This window comes from Anticarsia gemmatalis, chromosome 29 (assembly GCF_050436995.1).
Source record: "Anticarsia gemmatalis isolate Benzon Research Colony breed Stoneville strain chromosome 29, ilAntGemm2 primary, whole genome shotgun sequence".
NCBI classification, from domain to species: Eukaryota; Metazoa; Arthropoda; class Insecta; order Lepidoptera; family Erebidae; genus Anticarsia; species Anticarsia gemmatalis.
The window spans coordinates 2532213-2556133 of record NC_134773.1 but is presented as its reverse complement, the minus strand read 5'-3'; the positions used below and the strand labels follow the sequence as shown (position 1 = coordinate 2556133).

The following is a 23921-nucleotide window of genomic DNA, read 5'->3' as shown; positions in this document are numbered from 1 at the left end:
TCATGCTCTCGAAGTCGCGACTGCATCTATTCTGCCAAGCACAAAGGCTAGGCCCATTGTAGGCTGCTGGGACGACTGCCTTTGCCTAACGATATGCTTCATAAAAATATAGCCTTGTTTATGGTGAAGGAATTATTGGCGGGAAAACGTGCTTTTTGACATTTGATGACAGTTTGTAGATTGATAGGTTTTTGCCGCGAATTGTATTTAAAAAGTTAAAAGATTTTGCGAATTCTCTCTTAACTAAAGCAATCATAACTTTTAAACTCTCGCGTTGCATGTTTAATGGCGAGTGCAACCTGCACCGAAACGTTAGGCATTTTAAGGTAAAATGCGTGTTCGCGTTAATTCCCGTATTCTATTATACATTAACTAAAGCAATCTTAGAATAGCATAAAACAGCAAAAAAATCCCGAAACTTAAAGTTTAAGTACTTAACTAGTCAATAAATATGGTATTTTTAAAAATATTGTATTTTTCAAACTCGATAAATCGTTTACAAAACCGTCCGTCATTTTCAAAATAGTTTTGTGTTTTTAGATTAAGAATAAACATAAACAAAGTTGTTTTTATGTGTCAAAATTACAGGTAAAAACCTATATTTTCGAGTAGTTCTCAGAAAATACGTGTAGGTAGTACCTAAGATTTATTTTTTCAGCATCAACGATTCTTAAAATATAACTATTTTTCCACCTGTCTGTCAATAGGAAATTTTAAAATAGACATATTTAATATATTTATAAGTAAAACATATGGCTTTTAGAAACAATTTGTAAGTGTACCTTCACGGTTGTGACACTCGAAGGTGTGTGCAGAGGGGTATGATAAACACTAGTTTCGCCATTAACCATGTTTGACCCACGTAACAGAGGGTGAGCCTATTGCTATTATTTTATGGTGGGTTATAAATTAGTAGCTTGCAGCCAATGGCTCTTCAGCAAAGTTAAAAGATTTTTTTTAAAGACAACTCCTGCATTTATAATTCCTCTTGTGTTTCGGGGCCTTTTCAAACATACAAACAAAGAACACACAGTACAACCAGACCCGAAACAATGCTTAGTGGGTTGCACAAATAATTGTCCCGTGTGGGAATCGAACCCACGACCTCCCGACGCTATGGTAGCGGCGTGGCGACCTAAACCACTGCGCCTCGGAGGAGATTTGAGTATGGCACTTCTTCATGCGCACATTTGTAATGCATCGGGTCTACTCTAAGAGATTTGATAGTTGGTGGCTGAGCTATTAAGTCAAGACCAGGAACACATATTATTTACAACAAAACAGATAAAGACACATTTTTATTTTCTAAATATGTTCACATTTTTCTTATATAAGACAAAGAAAGTCGCGGGAATCATAAACTTAAACTTCCAAAAAAGCATTACCCTTCATATCAGAAGCGTAAATAAATTAAACCTTTTTTTATAATTACTTTTATATCGCACGTAAAACGGAACGTAACGACACGTGTTTACAAAATTATGTATCTTTTGATCTCCATCAAGATAACAGCTGTAAATTGTAATGATAATTATAATTTAACGATTATATCATGTGTAGTATAAAACTTAATTAAATAACTTTTATTATTTCACACCTGTTTCAAAGGAAAGCATCTTTAAACCTAAAAATAAGCGGAGTTTAAAAAACGCACCATTTAATGTTGTTAGTCTGAATATAGCAACAAGTCGCTGCGAGAAATTTATAAATATTAGAGAATATAGCGCGTTAGGGAGAATATTTGGTTGAACCGAATTACTTTGTGTGCCTGAATATAGTAACAAGCCGCTACGAAGAAGTTAGAAAATTAATGCAAGAGACGTAAAAGAGGACATTTTATCTCTTGTATTTCTGTTTCCTCTTCCCAGGAACGGTTTGTGGCTATATTCATACACACAAAGGTAAATCGCGAATAAAATACTTGACGTTTTGGCACAACTAAGTGGACTAACTGACTATTAGATCCGTAATTGAACAAAGTCCAAGGTATCATTAAAAATCTCCGTGGTTTAGAGGCTACTCGGAAGACCAATTGAGTTTAAGTTATAGGCCTTCGGGCGGCTAGAACAACTTTGACACTAGATTGACTATACGGGAAAAATAAATAAATAAATATTATTGGACAACTCACACACGGTCATTTGATTGCAAACTAAGCAGAGCTTGTACTATGGTAATCAAATAACTGATACACATACTTCTACATATACTTCTAAATACATACTTATATAGATACATTAACATCCAGGCCAATATTTCTATTCTACGCATTTCTAAAACATTTTTTCATAGTATTTTAAATATTTAGAATTTCTAAACAGCTTGAACGGTACTTTGGCATCGGGAAATAAATATATTCATGCTAACTTATATCGCGTATTTGTTTACGATTTTATCAAAACGTATAGATTTAAATAGCCTTACTAAACCTACAACATTAATTCTCATCTATACTAATGTTAAAATGCAAAAGTTTGTATGTTTGTTACTCAATTACGCTCAACTATTGAATAGATTTTGATGTAATTTGACACCGGTATTTTATAACCTGGATAACGCATAACTAGAGATTTTTAACCCCGAAAAATCTGTTCATGCGGACGAAGTCGCGGGCACAGTTAGTATTATAAATGCTAGAGTCTGTCTGTCACGTTTCCATGAACAAACTCCTGAACCTATTTTGATTAAATGCAAGGTTTGCGACTGACTAATAAATAAAATAAATGTAACCCATTAATGTCCCACTGCTGGGCAAGGGTCTCCTCCCACAATGAGGGAGGGGTTAGGCCTCGAGTCCACCACGCTGGCCAAGTGCGGGTTGGGGACTTTGCATGCCCTCAATAAATGTTTTTAAACAAATTTTACTGTCTAATACTGACTAATGTGAAAACAAAATTTAGAATATTTATTAAGTGAATCTGCATAACTGTTTCTTAAAGCTACTTTATTTTGGAGATACACAGACCTATTAGTTTTAATCTAGATAAATCGGGTATGACAAGGCTCACTACTAAGTTGCCGGACTAGTATAGATGACTAACCCGAGATGTACAATTTCGATGTTTTTCTTCTTGTTCATTTCTATGAACCATATTCTTCAAATCACTTTTATCTTAAATCAAAGAAACCTATTACTCATTAAAATAATAATTTCAACTACTAAAGACTCATAAACATTTATTTATTGCATAAAAATAGTAGAACAAAAATTCGCAATGACAAATCTCGTGAGTTGACAAAGTTATATTTGCGGTTGAAGATATACGATTGTTGATTACAATTGTGTCATTATGAGAAAGACTGACTGAAGAGAGACTTATTGTTAATGTATCTATATAAGTATGTATTTAGAAGTATATAAGTAAGTTTATCAGTTATTTGGTTACCATAGTACAAGCTCTGCTTAGTTTGGAATCTAATGACCGTGTGTGAGTTGTCCAATAATATTTATTTATTTATTGCTTTACAAAATATATGAAGGACACGCAAACTTCGAACAATTGAAGTAAGTAGATAGACTTGACTAAAGAGTCTTTTAACCTTTAACTGTCTCACTACTGGGCAAGGATCTCAATGGGGAAGGGGTTAGGTCTTGAGTCCATCACTCTGGCCAAGTGCGGGTTCGGGACTGTACATGCCATCAAGAAATTTATTAAATACATTTTAGGCATGCAAAGGTTTCATCACATATTTGAGCTCAGGTTAAAACATACTTTAATATGAAAAGGGCTAAGGCTAGGGCTGTTAAATTATTGTTTCTTTTTCATAAATAAGGGACAAAGCGAAGACTAATCGATCATCGTTTGATACCATTTACAAAACGATCTATTGATCAATATTAGTGATCAAATTTGATCATCATGACAATCAAACTATCCTAATAACATACATGCGAAAGTTTGTGAAGATGTATGTATGTTCGTTACACTTTCACACAAAAACTACTGAACGGTATTTGATAATATTTGGTACACAGATAGATTATAACCTGGATTATCATATAGGATAATATTTACCATTATAAATCTTTTTACGCGAACGAAATCGCGGACTAATTTGACTAATACACAAAAACAGTTTCACGACCGCAAATATAAGTTTGTAATGACATAAATACCTCTGTCTGCCGTTGCCAAGTGTTTAGTGGCGTGATGTTAGTTAATTATAAATCTGTTGTCTAATGAGAAGGGAACCGGAAGGCATAGTTAGTCTAGAATAGATTTAGCAAAAGATTTAGCGCGAGTGATGATAGCTTTAGTAATTGATTAGGTTAAGTTATGTTGTTGAGGTTGATTTTAAGATGGGCAGCCAAATAGAGGAATTTTAGACAAATTATAATCAGTATTAATTTGTAAGGCAGTTCTCCAACTTAGATTTTTTCTTATATAACAAACATACGATTTACAAAACCTAAAGCATAACAAGATTTTTTTTAGGGTTTTACATATTTTTCATGTGAAGTTCGAACCTAGTACCCCTTGGAGCAATGATAGCAGTATGATAATCCACAGTAACTACTAAGCTAAAGACGTTTTATTCATTCTCATACAAAGTTTCAGTATTCTACTAAAAATACATTATATTATTTATCTGTAGTAAGTAATCTAACAATTAAAAGAACTAAAAACCAATCGTCACATAATGTTACGATCACCCATCCATTTCCAAACCTTGCTCAAGGTTGCTTAACCTGTGCAAACACCACGCGAAATCACGCCACATCGTACGAGTTGAAGATGAAAAATAAACAGGTGTCCCGTGAATATATAACTACTAATTAAACATAGCAAAGACTTTGGACTTTGTATAGCAGACGTGTTTGTAAAAATATTGAGTCATTCTCGTTATTTTTGAGTTTCTGTCTGAATTTCATGGTACGTTTAGACTATTATTAACATTCTTCAAAAAAGTAATATTATTATGTCATGCAAAGTCCCCAACCCGCACTTGGCCAGCGTGGTGGACTCAAGGCCTAACCCTTCCCTCATTACGGGAGGAGACCCATGCCCAGCAGTGGGACAGAAATGGGTTAAATTTATTTTATTTTTATTATGTCTACGGTTAGTGGTCAATCTAGTGTCAATGTTGTTCAAGCCGCCCGAAAAGTGTCTGACATGGCTTAACGACTTTTATCTTAATATTGACAAAAATTGGAATCGATTTTTTACGTCCTATGCATGGAGACACTTCCCAACTAGCACACAAGCTGCTTATACAGTCGTTATACAGCCTGATAGTTGCATAAGAGTCGTTCAAATGCTGTACAATTCTCTATAAGTTGTATACTAGCTATTTAAAAAACCCTTTAACAGCTAGGCGGGACAGTAGCCGTTTAGTAGGAAACTAATGACTTATAGTGATATATGAGCATGTAATTGCATCGCTAGACAGCCTAGGGAAGTATAACTGAGTTAATGGAATCTTCTATAACACCGTTAACTGTATAAGGGGACTTCAGGAGATAAAGGAGTTTAAACGGAGTTATGCGTTGCGCTTATAGCGCTCAAGAGCGTAAATAAGCTTTTTGTAATGCCTTAGGTTCTATAACAGATTTTTTTAGGGCTAGTGTATTACTCATCTATAAAAGAGTTGCGTAGGTCTTTAATAGCGCCTTGAGCGTTATATCAGATATTTATATGGCTTCTGTACGGCAAATAGATGTATAAAGTATCATTCGAAACATTTTTACAGCCATGGGGATTACAGAATTATGTTAAGCACCTAAAGCGCTATAACCGAGTAATATACCTTTATACTAAAGCTTAAAATTATTATCATAATATATTTACATAGGTGCAGTGGTGGTTCAGTCTGTCAACTGTTTTTAAAGAATAAATAAAATAAATAAAATAAATAAAATAAATAAAATAAATAAAATAAATAAAATAAATAAAATAAATAAAATAAATAAAATAAATAAAATAAATAAAATAAATAAAATAAATAAAATAAATAAAATAAATAAAATAAATAAAATAAATAAAATAAATAAAATAAATAAAATAAATAAAATAAATAAAATAAATAAAATAAATAAAATAAATAAAATAAATAAAATAAATAAAATAAATAAAATAAATAAAATAAATAAAATAAATAAAATAAATAAAATAAATAAAATAAATAAAATAAATAAAATAAATAAAATAAATAAAATAAATAAAATTCTACTTTTCTAAAACTATTTTAATATTCAACGACTGACCCCTAAAAGTACGCTGGTGTGCGACCAAAACAGTTATATTGAAGCACTCCTATGCCACAACTGCAAAACCTTGAGGTCTACAACAGCAAACACTAGAGCCTTTGTACAGCTTAAGGCGCTAGAGCAGATGTAACCAACTCTGAGAGCTGCTTGATCGAGACGCCATTACAGCATTTGGTAAACATATTTTTTGAGGTTATTACGATCTTTTGAAGATCATATAAATCTATAGCCTGGTAACGTTAACATAATTAAAATCATTTTTTATTACCTATAACCCTAATTAAATTATCTGTAACCCTCAAAGTCTTATTTATGTTCAAAATACAATTTCCAAATCCACATATCTATATAATTTTTGCATTTAAAACTGAATATTTTGAGGGCGCATGAAAATATTGACGATAATATACATATATATTGACAGCAAACTGGAACTCGCAGTTTCATATCACGTACACAAAGAAATAAAAGCGATAGACTACTTGTTATTTTAATAATCCAATCCGTAAAAATAAAATGTCTCCTCATTTGTCACTGATGATTCATTTTAAAAAAATATATTTAGTTTACACCATAATAAACCGACCATATTACTAATTTAGAGCGTTAGCATTTTTAACCGTTACACAGTAGCGCTAAAATAAGGTAAAGGTGGTATAATCGCGCTGCAAGAGCTTTTTCGAACGCTCGTGGCGCTAACCACCTCTGTACAACAGCTGGTAAGCGCCACGAAGCTGTGAAAAAGCTCTTGTAGCGCGATTATACCACCTTCATCTTATTTTAGCGCTCCTGTATTACTACTATACTACGTACTGTTATAATTACTATTTACGACCACTGTAGATCCAATGTCGAGCTATAAGCTGGACAGTATGGGCCTATTTGACGCTACAAGAGATCTGTAGCCGCTTATAGAACCACTATACTTCTTACTAAGGAGCCTAAGGCGTTATAAAAATCCTTTAACCGGCCATTGTGCAGCTTGTTATAGCGCTTGTGTGCTAGTTGGGTTAGCTCAAATACTACTTAGTGCATTTGTTTTACTCTAACTGTAAAGGAGAGAAAGATCTAGAGTTACCTCCGAAGCCCTAAAAAAGAAGAACCTATGCTTTGAACAGTTCTTGAAGTTATATAGTCACTAATGGGAATTTGGCCTGCGTGGTGGTGTTAAGGCCTACCTCATCCCTCTTTCTGGGAGGAGACCCTTGCGGCTCTGTACCTGGAGTTAGCCGGTACTACAAACTACCTAGGACTTTGTACCCTTTCCTAAACTCTTTCCAAGAACTCTCAGCCACGCAAGTTTCATGATGTTTTCTTTCACCGTAGAAGTGATGATCTTTTTACAAAAATAACTTGGAAAAGTCATTGGTGTATCACGTAATATCGCGTTCATTCGTACTCTCGACTGCTTGAGTGAGACGTTGGCGTCGACTCGTCTATCACAGCCATATGTCGCTACAATCAAATAGTAAATGAATCTAAGTCTGTCGTGTCTATAATTAGTAGTTATAGTAGCTCATGTGCCAGGTACACGGAACTCGTCCGTTCTCGCCCGTAACAACACTGTGTAAACAATACTGTAGGGCTGGTCTGTGACGCGTATATTATATACTAGCTGACACGCGCAACTTCGCTTGCGTCACAAAAGAGAATGGGTCAAAATTTTCCCCATTTTTGTAACAGTTTTTACTGGTATTCTGCTCCTATTGGTCGTAGCGTGATGATATATAGCCTATAGCCTTCCTTGATAAATCGGACCAGTAGTTCCTGAGATTCGCGCGTTCAAACAAACAAACAAATTCTTCAGCTTTATAATATTATAGTATATAGTATAGATATATATAGACGAAAGACCTTATAATAGTATAGGGTCTGCTCATAATAGCTGGTCTTCTTTTCGTATGGTTAGTGGTCAACCTAGTGTCAAAGTTGTTCAAGCCGCCCGAAGACCTTTGACGTGGCTTAACGACTTTTATCTCAATTGACAACCAACGGGACCGACTTTTTACGTGCCCTCCGAAGCACGGAGTCGCTCAGTTTAAATACCACTATGCGGTCACCCATCTATGGGATGAAAAGATTAAAGAACCATCTAGTCTTCTTGCAACACAACAAAAAATCAAAACCACATTATATTAAAAATAATGTCTGTATGTTCAAGCCGATCTCCGAAATAGTCCGACCAATTTTGAAGAGACTTCTTCAGACAGATTCTTGATAAAAAATGTGGAAAGTTGATATAATAGTTAATATATTAAATATTTTGATATGTACGGGGCAGCATTTTTTTTTTTCTTAACCTGTACTGTCCCATTGTTGGGCAAAGGTCTCTAAGTCTAGCTAATTAGTCAGTATTATATGGTTTTGGCAGCCCTAAGTTTTATATGTAACTGCGCTTGGCAGGTAATTCGTTGATCACGTTCAAGTACACAAACGACACTGTTACGTATCATCTCAGTGCATCACTCGCTATCATCTTTTATCTTACTCCCGACAGACTGGCCGACAGCATCTCTTTCATTCACTCGTTACTGGAACTATGCCGTTGCATGCCCACCCTTAGAAATATCGTTGAGTCTTTAAGCTAAAGTAAAGTTTCCTTCTCATCTGAGGCGCTCATAGCCAGTTGCGCTCACCGGTCGGTAAACGATCAGTGGGTTAAGCAGCCCTTGGCGCGGTCAATCTATAGATGGATGACCGCATAGTGGAATTTGAGCTGAGCGTCTCCGTGCTTCGGAGGGTACGTAAATAGTCGGTGCCGGTAGTTGTCTAATATGATAACAGTCGTTAAACCATGTCAAAGGCCTTTTGGGCGGCTTGAACAACTTTGACACCAGGTTGACCACTAACCATACGGCAGAAAGAAAGAAAGTCTAGCCTTTCTTCTAACTATGTTGGAGTCCGCTTTCAGGCTCACCGAGCGCAAATAAATACTCGTATTTTATGTAGAGCGACTGTCTATCGGACCACAACCCAGTTACTTGGGTTACGATAATTCTCGGTAAAACTGGTTGTCAGAATTTCGAGCTTCTGACTATATGTAAAGACCTGCCAAAGATCTTTGAATATGACAGCAGACCCACAATATAACATGTTTTCCGAAACAAAAATCTTGGTATGTATAATATGGTCACCGATCTAATAACCGACCTCGGTAATAGTACCTTAACTTTAGAAAGTTTGCTGTTGTACGAGCTCCTCTGACCGTCTTCTATCCCTTAGCCCTTTATCTGACCTCGCGATAAAATCAGAACTATTCTATGACCGCGAAGCTGTTAATTAAAGAAGTAATTAATAACACACCTTTTTACGTTAAATTTAGGAAAAAGTCCTATATACCTAACTTAAAACCCTAATTTTGCACCTTATTTCTTACACATAAGGTTGGATTTCAAATATAACAACTGTCATACATAGGCAAAAAGTTCTTAGAAGCGCAAAAAATTGGCAAGTTCGCAATTTTTCACGTGATGCTATAAAAATCTTCAGTATTATGTAAGGCACGACTTGCCCACTGAACGATATAAAAATAAAACTTGCAAGAGTTTTTTCTAACAATGCATTTATTTACTAAAAGTATGCCGAAGATTTTAATGCAGTTTGGACTTTGATACTGAAATATTTTACATTGAGACAGCAACTTTTTATATAAACCACAAAAATAGAAAATAATACATCAGTAAGTATATAAAACTTGTTAAATCTTTTGTTGGCAAGAAATATAAATATGGACGCACCCTTCAGAGGATGGGTGACCATATTATACATATGTACATACCGATTTTTGCAGTGTTTCAGAAGGCACGTTAAATTCAGGGTCCCGGCTGTCATTTTCAAAGGTCTTTGACAGACATTAACAATAGTTAGAAGCTTGAAAGTCTGACAACCAGTCTTACCGAGGGGTATCGTGTTATAACCCAAGCTAATTTATCGTGGAGGTCCTATAGGCAGTCGCTCCAAGTAAAGTACTCGTATGCATCTGGTGAGACTGGAAGCCGACTCCAACATAGTTGGAAGAAAGACTAGGCTGATTTTAACTACGTAGCTTTGACAGAGCATTGAAAATGGCTGTTAAAAACTTAAATTTCAGCGCCTAAAAATGTATTTTACTTGTTTATAGATATTTAAATCTTCTAGACTATCTCAATAACGATTGCGTATCTCCATGTTACGTCTATACATTGATAAACAATAATAAACATTATATCTTTCTCTTGATAATAATTAATTATAAAACGGACATCAACAAAGATTATAATATCAATAAAGTTTAAATATAATTCATTTATACGATCCGATTTGTTGACGTAGTTTGTCAATTTGATATTAAAAGTTGTTAAAACTTTTTGACATGATACAAATTATTGACTTATTATAGCCAGACTCAAATGAATAATCAAGAATATTTAAAATTGGGTCCAAATTACATTGCATGGCTGCGCGCTTCATTGAAGCAAGTTAGCCGCTCGAGAGTTTTTTACAGCGTATTCTTCCAGACTGGGAAGGTCAGTAAAAGCCCGACTAGGCTTAAGACTTAATATGCCATTATGAACATAAGGAGGTCTACGAACACATCTTCTAAATGTCATATAATTTCTTTAAATTTCTAGGCAGAAAAATCATTATACCTCTACAATCAAAGGGAACCCGGCAGGCGATTTCCTACTTCACGACTATCGATATAATTTTGCCGTAAATAAATCGTATCGAACAATGTAAATAATTCTAAGATTAACAAGAGATCAAATTAGAAATGTCTTTAGTAAACAGATTAGTTTTCTATCTGGGATCGCGGCCATGACACTTATAATATGACATTTGACATGTGCATATCTGAATTGCGCGTGTTCAGCTATTTGTTGTGTTATTTCATAACTGCGCCTGTGGTCCATGATAACTGCAGATCACGTTATGCGGTCTCAGGTTCGAATCCCGAATCAGGGACAGTATTTTTGAAATTTCGTGTTCCTCATATGCAAGTTTTCAAGCTTGATTTTTGAAAAGAATTGCGCACTTAAAGGATTTCTTAGTTGCTGTAGGAATATCCTTAGTAGTCCGGAGTTTACTAACGTGCCTAATATAAGCTAATAAGCTCGCCCCCTATTCTATGGGTCTAACATTATATGCTATAAAGTGGTTGTATTCCCATTCAACTCTACCTTTCTTCGGGTATTACATGTGTAATCTTACCCTCGTTTTCATAAACACACTATAAACCTATTTTAGTTAAAAAGCTAGTATAATATGTTTTCTCTTTTTCATTTCGCTAAGGAGTGAAAGAAACAAAACACTTTATAAGCCTTTCATAACTTCATATATTTTTATGAATAGTAGGGTTACACTATATCCATGGTTCTCACTTAATTCATGGCCGTTTTCAATAACCTATCGTCTGTAAGAGATACATATAAGCACGCACAAACTATGGTCATTCATAATTATGATAATCCATATATCAGTTGAAACTACCCGTAACTGCGTTTCAAACTAATCTTATCTTGCATTACTCGAGATGTCAGTTATCAAACTGCAAAACTCAACTGGTTCAATTCTTTAGCCCTAAAAACGTGACAGACTGTCTTACTTTCAATATAATTATTGATGAGTGCATAAATTATTGGCAGCGTACAATAAACTACTGATTTTATAAAACTTTACATTACTTATTATTAAAATTGTGTAATAGTGTCAATTCGGCATGCGTCGTAAATTGTAAAATGAAATGAATTAGCGTATTTCACTCATTTGAATCAATGTCGTTGTACTACTTAATAAATAAATTAGTTTATGTCATTAAAAATTACTTTTTGTAAATAGCGAATCTGCGCATTTGAAGACTTCACTTGCAAAACTTACTTGACCAAATTTTGATATCTTTTTGAAAATGTTGTCTTCATTTTTGCACCTGTGACTTGTCTTAGATTATTTAAAGATGGGTGACCGCGTACTTGAACTGGGCGTCTCCGTGCTTCGGAAGGCACGTTAAAAGTCGTACCCGGTTGTTGTCGATAACGGTCGTTAAGCACGTCAAAAGTTCGGGCGACTTGAACAACTTTGACACTAGGTTGACCACTAACCATACGAGAAGAAGAAAAATAAATAGATTTGCCTGGCTTAGGAATCGTTGATCTGCATTATTATATACTACCGTTCAAACGCACAGAAGCAGTCACAGAGGTTTTATATCATCTTAATTAAATACTAAAAAACCAAGATAAGACACAAAGAATATTGTGTAAAACAGTAAACTGTTGTTTATGTATGATGTCATACAAATATATGAATTAACCTCTACACTATTGCCATTTGTGTGCAGTTTTGTTGATAAATATATCATTTTATCTTCCTTTATCGCTGTTAACAATGTTAATAGACTAGCTTTTGTGTGTGACTGTGTGTGTGTAGATTTTCTGGAGTAAAAACTGTCTTATGTGGTAATCCAAGTTATGAAGTACCGGTCTACAAATTTTTGAGTAAATTCGTTCAGTTATTTTTGCGTCTTTGACGTCATTCTAACATTCTAATCTATACTAATATAATAATCTATACTAATATAATAAAGCTGAAGAGTTTGTTTGTTTGATTGTTTGATTGTTTGATTGTTTGATTGTTTGATTGTTTGATTGTTTGATTGTTTGATTGTTTGATTGTTTGTTTGTTTGTTTGTTTGAACACGCTAATCTCAGGAACTACTGGTCCGATTTGAAAAATTCTTTCAGTGTTAGATAGCCCATTTATCGAGGAAGGCTATAGGCTATATAACATCACGCTACGGTCATTAGGAGCGGAGTAGCACCGAAACATGTTACAAAAACGGGGAAAGTTTTGACCCATTCTCTTAGGTGACGCAAGCGAAGTTGCGCGGGTCAGCTAGTAAATATACACTCATCAACCGGACAATAAACCGGACAGACTATGCCACAAAATGGATGAATCAAAGTACGGGGAAGGGTGTGTCTGTTGCTTACAAAAGTTTTCTAATTAATAATTTGTCATATAAATTAGGAAATGACAAGTAATTAGGTATTTTATTTTTATCGTCGAATTTATAAAAACGCAAGTCACTTACAACTTGGTTACTATTTTTTTTTTCATTGGTAGAAATAGAAATACATATAAAAACGATTATTGTAGATAACCATAGTGCAATTCAGCCATCCGGTTCCAGGCACAGATTAAAAATTGTCGCATCGCATATGATACGTGCTATTTAACTTTATGCGTCTGAATATAGCAACAAGACGCTGTGAAGTCCGAAAAATAAAGCCAAGAAACAAAGGCCGCGGACTTCAATGCTCACATATTGGCGCGTATTACAAGAACATAAGAACAAAAAGATAACAAATAATATTATTCTTACCCATCAGCTCCAACGGACGTCTCCTTAGCAGTCACTCCATTAAAATGAACACGATTCTCCACTTCCCCATCAACAAGGAAATCAGTCATCACAAAATTCACCACATGTCTATTCAAATGTCTTTTCAAATACTTAATTTCACTCATAATGTTCCTATCTGTATCATTTCTGTGTCTATGCCTAATATGGCCGACATTTTGTATCGGCAAACTGTCAATGTCATTAATGTCACTTTCACGTTCACAGTTTGTGGTGCCCAATAAAAAAAGTATGAGCAAAGGAGTTTTGAACATTCTGCCCCACGATATCAGTTTGTCTATGCTCGACTTTTTCTTCGCTTTTGGTGATTTTAACTCCATTTTTAACCTGGAACAAAGAAATCTTAGATTAGAATCCCATTCTATATAGTTGAGGTTTCAAATCCTATACAACAACAAAGATTTTCTGAAATATTGCGAGTTTTTCATTAGATAATAAGAGAATGCCAAACTTACAGACAAGTAAGGGTTAGAATTACACAGTGGTCTGTGCTACGGACCTGGAATATTTCATCTATCTTCTTGTCAAATTTCATCCCCAATCAGTTCAGCCGTTTAGAAGGGGTTACTTTTGTTATCTTAATGTTACTCTTATTCTAACATGGGTTCTGCCAGATTCTGTCATTTTGAGCTAGTTTTAACTGTATATTATTGCGTAAATCAGGTTCTCAGAAAATATAGAAATCAAGCATTAATTATTTTGAGTGATTATCACGCATAAAGATTAGGTACAACAATAAATTCGAACTTTGTTCTCTACAGTCGTCAATATAATCGCTAACTGGCAAGTTACTTGACGCCGTGTCGTATTGCAGTAAGCATAATAATATAAATGATGATACGAATACAGGTGAAATATTATACTTAGCATGTTTATAGGGTTACCACATAATAATATATAAGAATTGAGTTCGTCGATGTTCGCTGTCTATTTTGGGCTAATAATTTTTAGGTTTTTGGTAGATTACTAGAAATTAAAAGGCCTTAACGTACAAGCTTTCTGTGAGGATGAAAAATCGAATAGTTTTGATTATCTAGGAACAAATGAAGTATTACACATAGTCCTAATGAATGGAAACTCACTGATCGTGTGAGTGAGTGCTAAAAAAGTAGACATTTTAATGCAAAGAGATGTACAGGTGAACAACTGTATGACAACATGTACGGAAGTGAATAAGTCAAGGGAAGTTTGTAAGGGGCGCCCATAGCCAGTTGCGCTCACCGGTCGGTAAACGATCTGTGGGTTAAGCAAACCTTGGCGCGGTCATTTCATAGATGGGTGAAAGCATAGCGATATTTGAGCTGGGCGTATCCGTGCTTCGGAGGGCACGTAAAAAGTCGGTCCCGGTTGTTGTCAATTAAGATAACAGTCGTTAAGCCACGTCAAAGGCCTTCGGGCGGCTTGACCAACTTTGACACCAGGTTGACCACTAACCATACGATAAGAAGAAGAAGAAGTTTGTAAGCATCGTACCAGGTGACGTTCTTTGGGGTCTACCTTCCCATATGGGAAAAGGCGTGATATTTTGTATGTGTGTTGTACAGGCGAAAGATTCTCGGCTAGGCAACCCTAATGATAGTGTGGAGTGGACCTACCAATATGTTCTAAGAAAATGTCATTAACACTATGAGATCAGATAATGATGAGATATTTGCTGATTAAGCTCTATGCACATGTATAACAAGTAAATTAATATATTTGTAAATCTATGGGTGTATAATTACTATTAATTACCGACTATTAATCCAAATTCGTTAATATTTGAGTATTGACTTGAATATTTTTTTTTGTTTAGTTTAGTCAAAATATTTTTTGTCAATTGTAAATACTCTTGTGTAAATAATAAACTACTTATTTGAAAAAGAAGAGAAATAAATTAATAGAACAAAGATTGTTTAAAGTACAGTTATTCAGATGATTCAGTACAGTCAGTACAGTCATTTGAAAACTGTCTGTCTCTTGTTTGTATGTTTGTAAAAGTTTTCACGATGCAAGATTTTTATAAAACGTTTTTTCGCTTAAATACGGTACACCCCGTTCCTTCTTGAGGCCCATTTCCTGTTATTTTCACAAATAACTACGTAAAACTAAAAGGCCTTCAGATTTAAACAACTTTGACACTAAAATATATTGATATTCAAGGTTCTCTAAGTACAGTAAGTTAATTAATAAATTGTATTTACTTATGCGTAGTGTTTGTACGTAGTCCCGTTCATTTGTGACTAAATAAAGTTATTAACGGGATAGAAAAACAGTAAAAAAGCAAAAAAAAATCATCCATTATTGTCTCTTAGCTGGGCAAAGGTTTCCTTTCAAAATTATCAAAGTGTTTACACTCTTACCCTCTTATTCATAAACTCACTATAAACCTATTTTAGTTAAAATACTACTATAATATGTTTTCTCTTTTTCATTTCGCTAAGGAGTGAAAGAAACATAAACACTTTATAAGCCTTTCATAACTTCATATATTTTTATGAATAAGACGGTTAGGTCTTAAATCTTTAAAGTTGCAAAAGACACAATAATATGTAGTCGATTTTTAATCCAATTAAATTAACAATGTAAGTCCCATGTAATAGGGAACGCGGCTATTGCCATATACTGGACACACAACCACAATCTGGGCTCTATTGAGAAATATCCTACTATAATTAAAACAGACCAATAGTACCAACTCGGGAATCGAATTCAAGACTTCACAATCAGCAGCCGAATACACTACCGCGACAGAGTCATTTTCGATATACTTCCTATAATATATGACTAATTAAAAATCCGAATTAAAAAGTTTGAAAATCGGTCAGTAAATAAGAACAGGGCCGCGTTGTATGCATTTCGTCACATGATTTAAATGTCATTAGAATTGTTTGTTAGCAAATCGCATGACTATTGTCTGTCATTTCATTAATAAGGCGAGTGAGTGTATGTACTGTGGTAGTGATAGCTTATGATATAGGGAACCTCTTGAACAATTTTTCTGATCATAATAAAGTGTCTACCTCCTCGGCGTAATAGTTTAGGTCGCCACGCCGCTGCCATTGCGTCGGGAGGTCGTGAGTTCGATTTCCACAAGAACAACGATTTGACATCTAACCATTGGATAAAGAAAGAAGAAATATACAAGCTAACGTTTTTCGTGCTTCGTGGACACGCAAGAAAGCAAAAGAAGTCCGTTAATAAAGATGATCCTTCGGATTCTTCGGAGAGAGCCTTCAGATTAGAAGAACTTTGACACTAGGTTGACCATTAACCATACGATGAATGAACTGTTCAAAAGCCCAAAAAGTTTGCCAAATTCCAGCAGACAGGCATTTCATTATCATAATAAAACTTAGTACATACCGCATATTGATTTACCGTCCAGTTTCAAGTGTCACCGTGTGTGACAACCGCACAATGAGCCGGTACGACGATATTTATCAATTCCCTCAATGGCGAGTTAATTTAAAATGGGATATTTCAGTAATTATACCAATTGACCTTTGGGTTCCTGATATTATAGGAATTATGAGTTTTGTGTTATCCAGTTGGGAACTATAAAATCTATAAATATAAACGTATGGTTTTGAAGGATGATTAAGACGCCCATTATCGGCATCGGCGAAGAAAAGGAAAGCATGCTTTTGGCATGCTCTTAATGAAACCTCTTCTCTGTGAATGAAACCCAATAATGCTCGGTCTCTGAGGTACATTTAGCGGTAGTTTATCTATTCAATAGCATTTAAGCTGATATAAACATAACAGTTTGAATCGATAAACTACCGCTAAATGTGCCACAGAAACCGGGTATGAGGCTCTTCCCAACCCCTGAATCCCAACCCAAGACCTGTAGCTCGATTCTGTACAATCGGTACTGTCGAGTATCGAAATTTTGACATTTAGAATGTACTGCCATAATATTTCCTACGACGCCCGTCCAGAGGCGCTGATCAGATTTTCATACAAATTTTCTCGATGACAGGTCGGTTGTCGGTAGTCGATAGTAGTAGAGAATCGGGCTACTGGTAATTAGTTTCGTACACTATTTAATAAGATTACATACATACGCAGTTAGTTTAATCTGCCTTTACTTATCTCTCGAATAACTTTATCTGCTGAAGAAAAAGGTAGCTTCAAATAACACCATAGAACAGAAAAAATATCAGGCACCTTCCGAACGAATTTAAAAAGTGAAAAATTAAACATATATTCTAGACCTAGACCCCCGTTAAACAATAACAGTATAATAAGTTTAACCCATTACTGTCCCACTGCTGGGCAAGGATCTCCTCCCGTAATGAGGGAGGGGTTAGGCCTTGAGTCCACCACGCTGGCCAAGTGCGGGTTGGGGACTTTGCATGCCCTCAATAAACATATTAAACAAATTTTTAGGCATGCAAGGTTTCCTCACGATGTTTTCCTTCACCGTTGGAGCATATGATAATTATTTCTAATACACACATAACTTCGAAAAGTCATTGGTGTGTTGTCTCAGATTCGAACCTGCGACCACTAGCGTGGGGGGTACCAACTTAAACCGCTCGGCTATCACTGCTAATAACAGTATATAATTTATAATCTTTACTTAAACATAGTACACGTAAAACCGTGGTTTATACACAATATCTTTGTTATTCGATATCTCAGTTGAATGAGTAATAACTCAGCTGCGGTAACTTTGTACGCAAGTTAGATATATTTTAACCGCATTATTGTATGATTCTATGATAATATAACATTAAAACTGTATATTTTAATTTTTTTTATAAACGGGATGGCGAAAAAGTAACAAATACAACCTTTTAATATTAAAATTTGCGAGAGATGAGTTATATGTTTATATTTCATTCAATTTGATTGACTTTGATGATATTTGTCAATAAGAGAGATTTTAACTGAATTATTACGTTTTAAATAATATTCGATATTGTTTCATTAACGACCTGCATCAGTTCGTTTATAGTATCCAAGTGCGTACAGGTATTTTATATTTCATCATACACCATAGCCTGGTGAAACGGATAACCGACACAACGGGTAAGATATCAGGTGCACCGTCTTCTTTAAATATGTTTTTTTTTTTTATTTTCCTTACCCGTATTTCATATCTCAACGAGGCAGTGAATACAGTATAAAAATTCAGTATATCTGTGAAAAAATATTTAAACTCGGGGAATTCGTTAAAGTGGGCGAAGTTACTGACAGAAGTTACTCAGTCAGTAGCAGACACGGACATTTGTGCGATTCACAAATAATTGTTTCGGGTCTGGTTGTATTTTGTGTCTGTTATTTGTTTATATGTCTTTAAAAGAAAAGAAACGTATGAAATTGCTATACAAGTCAAATTTCTAATTATTTAATCTCATTCGGATGTCCTGCTGTACTTATGCCTAGCTTATTGGTGCTTTACCATTTGAAGTGGTAGACCAAGCCCATTTTATACACGTATTTGATGAATGAATCATGTTTTGATTCAATGGAATTATCAATTACAATTTTGAGATCGACTACTATTACTTTTAATATGCATATAGTAGTAATTTTTTAGCAAAAAATACTTTTTTTTTCGAAAAGAACTCTTTTTTACCGAAAAGGAAATTTTTACAGGCTAGAAATTTGACATTCAGACCAGTCAAGATAATCATTTCAAATCAGCATTTAGAGCAGTACCGGGTAAAGCAATACACCAGGGCTACTAGTTATAACTGAAGTCAAATGCCTTTAGGCGGCTTGAACAACTTTGACACTAACATGACCACTCGATACAAAACAAACTTATTTGTTATAGACACAGAACAGATAATTCTTCATCTACTCTGTGCCTAGAGATATAAATAAAATTATATTTATCACCACGTACGAGTAAGTCATCTTTTGGTAGTTTTAACATTTTGATGTCATTTGCTAGAGAATCGAAAGACGAATTTGAAAGTCTCTATTGAAAAAAATGCTAAAAATGACTTACGTGGTGATAAAACTTAAACGACGATAATAAGGTAGGTCGAATAAAAAAATGGGTGTAGCTGTAACCTTTCAAAGATAATAAATATGTGATAATCGTATAGTATAGTAAATAAATACAAATTGATGTCAATACTTATCATATTTTTACGTAATAGTATTTTTATCTATTTAATTAACTTTATTTTTAAGATAAAATGTGCAGTCAAGTTCAAGGTTCTTTTGCAGTTCACTTTATAATAATCGTATTTTTCTGTGTGTTGTCAAACTAAAGTTTCAGTCTTGGTCAAAATTTATGCTTTTCGATGTTTAAATCGCTCAACATCATACATAGATCTATAGTTAAATGCAGAAATTATGCCGACAAATACATTTTAAATGGATATTTTATGAAAAATTACAGAATTTAAAAAGGCATACGTTTTCCTACCTACTTTACAACCTAAATTAGGAATTAAAATATATTTACTTATGTAATACATATATTATACTTATACTTCTTTTTCGATACGTTTAGTAACTCCCACTCGAAGAGCAGAATTCCCATCAAAACAAAAGATGTCTTTAATTCGTATTTATCTCTAAGTAAAAGGTTAACTAATTTGCTAAATAGTTATTTTGAAACGCGGTAGTAACTGTCATTGGTTAATGATTTCATTTATAAATACAAATACTCATTAACTTTGTTCGTAATGTTATAAACGTCCTAACTAATTGAGTTTTAACAAAAGAGTTTGGGGCTCTAATAAATAGATATATAATATAATAGAGATATGTATAAATTAATAAATTTACCCCATTAATATCCCACAGCTGGACAAGGGTCTCCTCCCAGAATGAGGAAGGGGTTAGGCCTTGAGTCCACCACGCTGGCCAAGTGCAGGCTGGGAATTTTCATACCATCAAGAACTGTTCTAAATAACTGTCAGGCATGCAAGGTTTCAAGGATTATATATAGAGCGACTGCCTATCGGACCTCCACAATCCAGTTACCTGGGATATAACACGATACCCCAAGATCTTATTATTCTTATCGTATGGTTAGTGGTCAACCTAGTGTCAAAGTTGTTCAAGCCGCCTGAAGGCCTGTGGCTTAACGTCTGTTATGTCGTGCCCTCGATAAATGATGAGTATAAACTAAAACAGCCTTTTTGAGTCCTAAGTCGGCCCTTTCAGATACATAATGCAACTGGTTTCATATTATGTAATGCACTATGACATCGTCCGGTTATATAATGTCAACTAGGTATCCTGTATATAATAATATATAATTATTTACTATAAATAATTACGTATATTAAAGTATTATATATCTATACGTTACGTAAACTCTAAGTGCATAATTTATTTCAAGAAATCTTTTAGTTATTCTAGAAGAAAACTTAGATACTCGTACCTACTGCTACTGTATAAAAACATGATATGTTTGTGACTCTTCAAACGAAAACTCCTGTATAGATTTTGATAAAACTTAGCATACAGGTAGTTTATAATTTTAATAGGATCTAGGATTCAGTAGAAGCCCAAATATTGGTAACGTGGCCGGTATAAGGCAATAGGCTAGTCCGCGTGGAAACCCTTAACGTGTAAATTCCGATCCTTCGGCAACTCCCGAGTTAAAAAGTAGCCTATGTGTTACTCTGGGTCTTCAGCTACCTATATAGGTATATGTATACCAAATTTCATCGTAATCGGTTCAGTAGTATTTGTGTGAAAGAGTAACAAGCATCCATACATACATTCTCACAAACTCTCGCATTTATAATATTTGTAGGACTAACATTATTAATGGCGAAACATCACTGTGTTTTATACACCTTAACCTACACCCTCAAGTCTACAATGATTATTGTAATTGGCAACTCCAAGCTACAGTTAAAACAAGTTTTTATCAACATCTCGTTAAGAAAACCATTTTTCAAGATTTTAAATTAATTCAAAGGTGAAATAAATAATGAAATATTACCGACAGAAGAATTTCATGAATCACTAATGAAGGTAATGGTTTTTGAATAGGTAAATAGATAATATTGATTACAGTTAGGTATTACATATTTATTTATTAACATTTAAAGATAAAATAACGATAAAAAAAATAGTGATGAATTCTAGCATGCCTAAAATTTTAGCGCATTTCAGAACAGGTTTTTTCTAGTGTCGCAAAGTCCCTAGCAAACTGTTGGACTCAATGGTCTCCTCCATTCCGAGAGCAGACCTGCATCCAGAGCAGTGGGAGAGGAATGGGTACTTTTTTGGAGATTATTACCACCAAGAACGTCCCAATTGGCGTTATTTCGTCTCTACCTACCCTTATGGGAGAAGGCGTGGTTTTATGTAGCTACATTGGCATATATGCATTCCCACCAAAAGCTTTAGTAACTTAAAAAAAGATCTTAAGGTGACGTAAAATTTAAAAAAGAACCTATTGGAATTAATATAAATATAGCGCTGTTATCGAGTTCCGAATTTGAGCAGAGTGGCTGCCTGGTACTAACAAGTAAATGGCGCAACGCGTATGTATTTCATACACCTACACTTTCGGGTGTACGACATCTTGAAAAAAGGTCAGGTGCGTAGAACTTGTAACCGGCAGTCCAGTCCTGTATAACAACATGTATGTATGTGAATGAAGCAAGGAAAGTTTGTTAGAAACTTAGAATCATACCAAGTGGCGTTTGGTCTCTGCCTACCCCTATGGGAAAAAGGAGTATTAAAATGTATTTATGTATGTATGTATAAAATGAAATATAAATAAATTTTCCGCGTGTAAGTAGCATCCTACCGTATTTAGTTAAGGTTAGGGAAAAGTCATAGCCACATAGGTGGGTACCTAACTAAAATGTATTGTACATCATGTTATGCTTACGAAATAGGTAGGTACCTACCTATTATGAGATGACAATTACTATAACCTTATATTGTTGAACTATATTTAAAGTTATAAGGATAAAGAATACATGGGAAAATATTTAATGATTAATTACTGGAAATATTTGGAAATTCCTCTTTGTGAGGAATTTGTTATATCCTCGAGTACTGTAGGTTACTTTTATCGTAACAAAAAATAATATTTTTGATCGACTTATAAATAAGAATTCAATGTACCTACCTAGGTAGGTATGTTTGTGCGCGATTATCTCGAGTTTGGCTGAACCGATTTTGATGCGGTTTTCAGCACAGAAGTGTTTAATATCTGAATTCGGACCGAACAATATTATTTTGCGGTTCGAATAGTATTTTATAATGAATTTTTTTTATTGAAAATCAATGGTATTTGAAGCATATTGATAAATTGTAGGACTAAATTAATTAGCTGTAACTCATGTATAGGTAATTGTTTTCAGTAGATGCTCTTATGAATTATGTATGCGTTCTTTAACGTAGTAAAGCATTTCCTATTTACTTGTATTTCGTTCAAACAATACATATACGTATACCTTATTGTAGGAATTAAAATATTTTTTTATGACAGGAATAAAAAAACACGTTTATTTTATTCGCTATTAATCGCAACTTCTAAGATTTTTGAAGTATTTTACAAAATAGAACTGTCTTACAAAATAATGAACATTAATAGAATTTTTTTAGAAAACCTAAGATAAATATTTCTCAAAAAACCAAATAAAAAAATCTGCATCGAATAATTTTTTACGTGTCACTTGCCAAAAATGTTGGTGTTCATTTTCGGGTGCAGTCTGTAACCGGTCATACAGTGTATTTTAAGTAATGTAACCTCCGATGTACAAAAGACAAAATGTCTCGTTCTACAATACAAGTTTTAATTAAAAAATGAACCTTACCTGTTCACTGTTACCCAATATCCATTCAAGATTCACATCCAACCAGAACTGAACCAAAAAACAGTTTAAAAATCACTTATATATATCACTTTCACTATTTATACAGTTTAAAACTCCATATTATTACTTAAACCGTCTATTTTAATAATACTTTTATTTAAATTATACGTATTTTAAGTTTTCGAAAGTAGTTCGTCGTAAATTTGGCGGGAGCGGCGCGCGATGTGGCGCGAAATGACGTCTTTACCGGCCGGCGGCGGGTCGGGCACTGGCTGAATTTACCGCGCTCTGTGCCAACGTGTTTGCAACGTGGGATCGTACGATATCGAAGTCGAATTAAAAAATTGATACGTCATACTGCATTTAATTATGGTTCTTGTATTTTTAAGGAAAAAGTTACGTATTTTTGTAAGATTTTTAACTATTTATGTAATTTTAATAAATTTCTTGAAAATTTAACTAACTTTTGTCATTACTGGTAATGATTAGCCCCAAAATTATTTTTAAAGTAGGGTTACATACTTTCTTATAGGTACCTTTCTCTCTCGAAGCGGTAAAATTACATTCTTCT

The 23921-nt window shown here is 34.3% G+C and overlaps 1 protein-coding gene across 2 annotated transcripts in view; it reads right to left on the bottom strand.

Moving 5' to 3' along the window:
- LOC142985240 (uncharacterized) overlaps positions 1 to 23607 on the bottom strand; it is a 75530-nt gene extending 51923 nt beyond the window's left edge. For both annotated transcript variants that reach the window (XM_076133283.1, XM_076133282.1), the window contains exons 1-2: positions 23351 to 23607; positions 13569 to 13934 (exon numbers count right to left, since the gene is read on the bottom strand). In XM_076133283.1, the coding sequence (XP_075989398.1) occupies positions 13569 to 13927 (359 nt within the window). In that variant the 5' untranslated portion in view covers positions 13928 to 13934; positions 23351 to 23607. The remainder of the gene's footprint in view (positions 1 to 13568; positions 13935 to 23350) is intronic.
- Between the last annotated feature and the right edge of the window lie 314 nt (positions 23608 to 23921).